Raw genomic sequence first — 1938 nt, 5'->3', positions numbered from 1 at the left:
GTGATAGCCCAGAAAAGGGAAACTGTTTAGTGCTCAAAAAAAAAAAGCGGTGTAGGGGACAGATAGTGGTTTGTAGCGGCAGGATTTTCGAACACAAAATAAACCTGAATTTCTCTCCTCTTGTTCGCAGTGAGACAGAGAGACAGAGAGACAGACAGACAGAGAGACAGACAGAGAGACAGACAGACAGACAGACAGACAGTGAGACAGACAGACAGACAGACAGACAGACAGACAGACAGAGAGTGAGACAGCCGTCCGCACATCTTGGTTTTGACACAATCGTTCGTCCGTTCTACTGATGTGGCACACGGCTGAAATTCATACAGCGACCCTGGAAGAGAGAGAGAGAGAGAGAGAGAGAGAGGGAGGGAGGGGGGGAGGGAGAGAGGGAAGGAGGGAGGGAGAGAGAGAGGGAGAGAGAGAGAGAGAGAGATTTATTAAGTACATTGCTTAAGACCTTTTTTATTTATTTTTACAATTATTTTTACATTTCAGTTGAGAGAAAGGGAATTTCAACTTTTACAACAAAATGTATCATAAGAAACAAAGCAGACTTTATCAAGAAAAATACATTAATTAAGACCTTTATATTTTTATTTATTTATTTATTTATTTGTGTGTTTGTTTGTTTGTTTGTTTATTTATTTATTTATTATTTATTTATTATATTTTATTTTAAATTTGCTAATATTTATCATAAGCATATTTACTAATTTCTCCTATAGTTGAATGTATTATCTATTTTTTTATTATTAAAAATTATTATTATCTATTTAAAATGATAAGATGTAATCATCATCATTGGAAAATTGTCTGTCAAATGTTCCTGTTAAAATAATACAAGTACAATCATGTCCACAATAACACAGTAATACATGTATGGATGCAAGAAAAAATAAATATATTGATGCATACGTGTTAAACTTGCCAGTGAACACATTTCAATAGTAGCAAAAACAAGCCAAGAAAATGTTCTGAATTGGTATAAATGCAGCATTTGCATTTATTACTGTGTTATTGTGTTACATGATTTTACTTTTCCTCTACGCTCTCTCAAATTAAGACTGAAGACTTTTCTGTTTCGCTTCTAACCTGTAACCTTTTACTAGCTTTCTTTTAAATTGAAATTTCTTAGATTTTTAAAAATAAATTATTATGCATTTTTTGCCTTCTGTTTTTATCATCTCTTAAATGCAATTTAACACTTTTCTGATGTCAAATTTTTAATGCATTTTTTAATTCCCCTGTAGAGCACTTTGAATTACCTTGTCAGTGTCTGAATTGTCCTATATGAATAAACTTGCCTTGCCTAACATAAAACATACTAATAAAGGAATATTCTAATATATAAAGCATATAGGGATTATCTTTTCACACATACATGGATGAAATGATAATAAGAATTAAAAAATGCAATAAAAAATACTCCAACAAGCAGTAATATATATTTAAATAAAATAAAACCAAGGATGAAAATAGCCAACCTTTTTTTCCCTTGCTTCCTCTATGCCTTGCCTAACATTTAACACAATCTAGTACAAAAGGAATTACTTATATGAAGCATATAGGGATTATCTTTTGACAAATACAATGAGGACAGTAGAATACCATGATTATTGTTTTTCAAATACTCGAACAACGGTAATTCACATTTAAATACAATCAACAACAGCCAACCTGTTTGTTCCACTCGCTTCCTCTATGAGAATAGTGAAAAAACAAAATGTACGTCTCACTCAATTCACCCTGTGCAAGATCTCAAATAACACATAGTTGTATGTGTGTGTGTGTGTGTGTGTGTGTGTGTGTGTGTGTGTGTGTGTGTGTGTGTGTGTGTGTGTGCAGCTGTCTGAGCCTCTAACTGTTCTGTTATAGCAACAACACCAAGAGGGAGCTCTCGCACAGCAAATGGCTAAGTAGCCAGTGGGCACAAAA

The 1938-nt window shown here is 33.5% G+C and overlaps 1 protein-coding gene across 1 annotated transcript in view; it reads right to left on the bottom strand.

The window, feature by feature from the left end:
- Nucleotides 1–270: 270 nt before the first annotated feature.
- antxr2a (ANTXR cell adhesion molecule 2a) overlaps nt 271–1938 on the bottom strand; it is a gene marked incomplete at its 5' end in the record, with an annotated part of 154076 nt that continues 152408 nt past the window's right edge. Inside the window, one exon of the mRNA XM_080036062.1 lies at nt 271–334. Within this exon, the coding sequence (XP_079892188.1) occupies nt 296–334 (39 nt within the window). The 3' untranslated portion in view covers nt 271–295. The remainder of the gene's footprint in view (nt 335–1938) is intronic.

Source organism: Ammodytes marinus (assembly GCF_949987685.1).
Source record: "Ammodytes marinus genome assembly, chromosome: 2".
Lineage (NCBI taxonomy): Eukaryota > Metazoa > Chordata > Actinopteri > Uranoscopiformes > Ammodytidae > Ammodytes > Ammodytes marinus.
The sequence above is the reverse complement of the archived record's forward strand: the minus strand, read 5'-3'. Positions and strand labels throughout refer to the sequence as shown.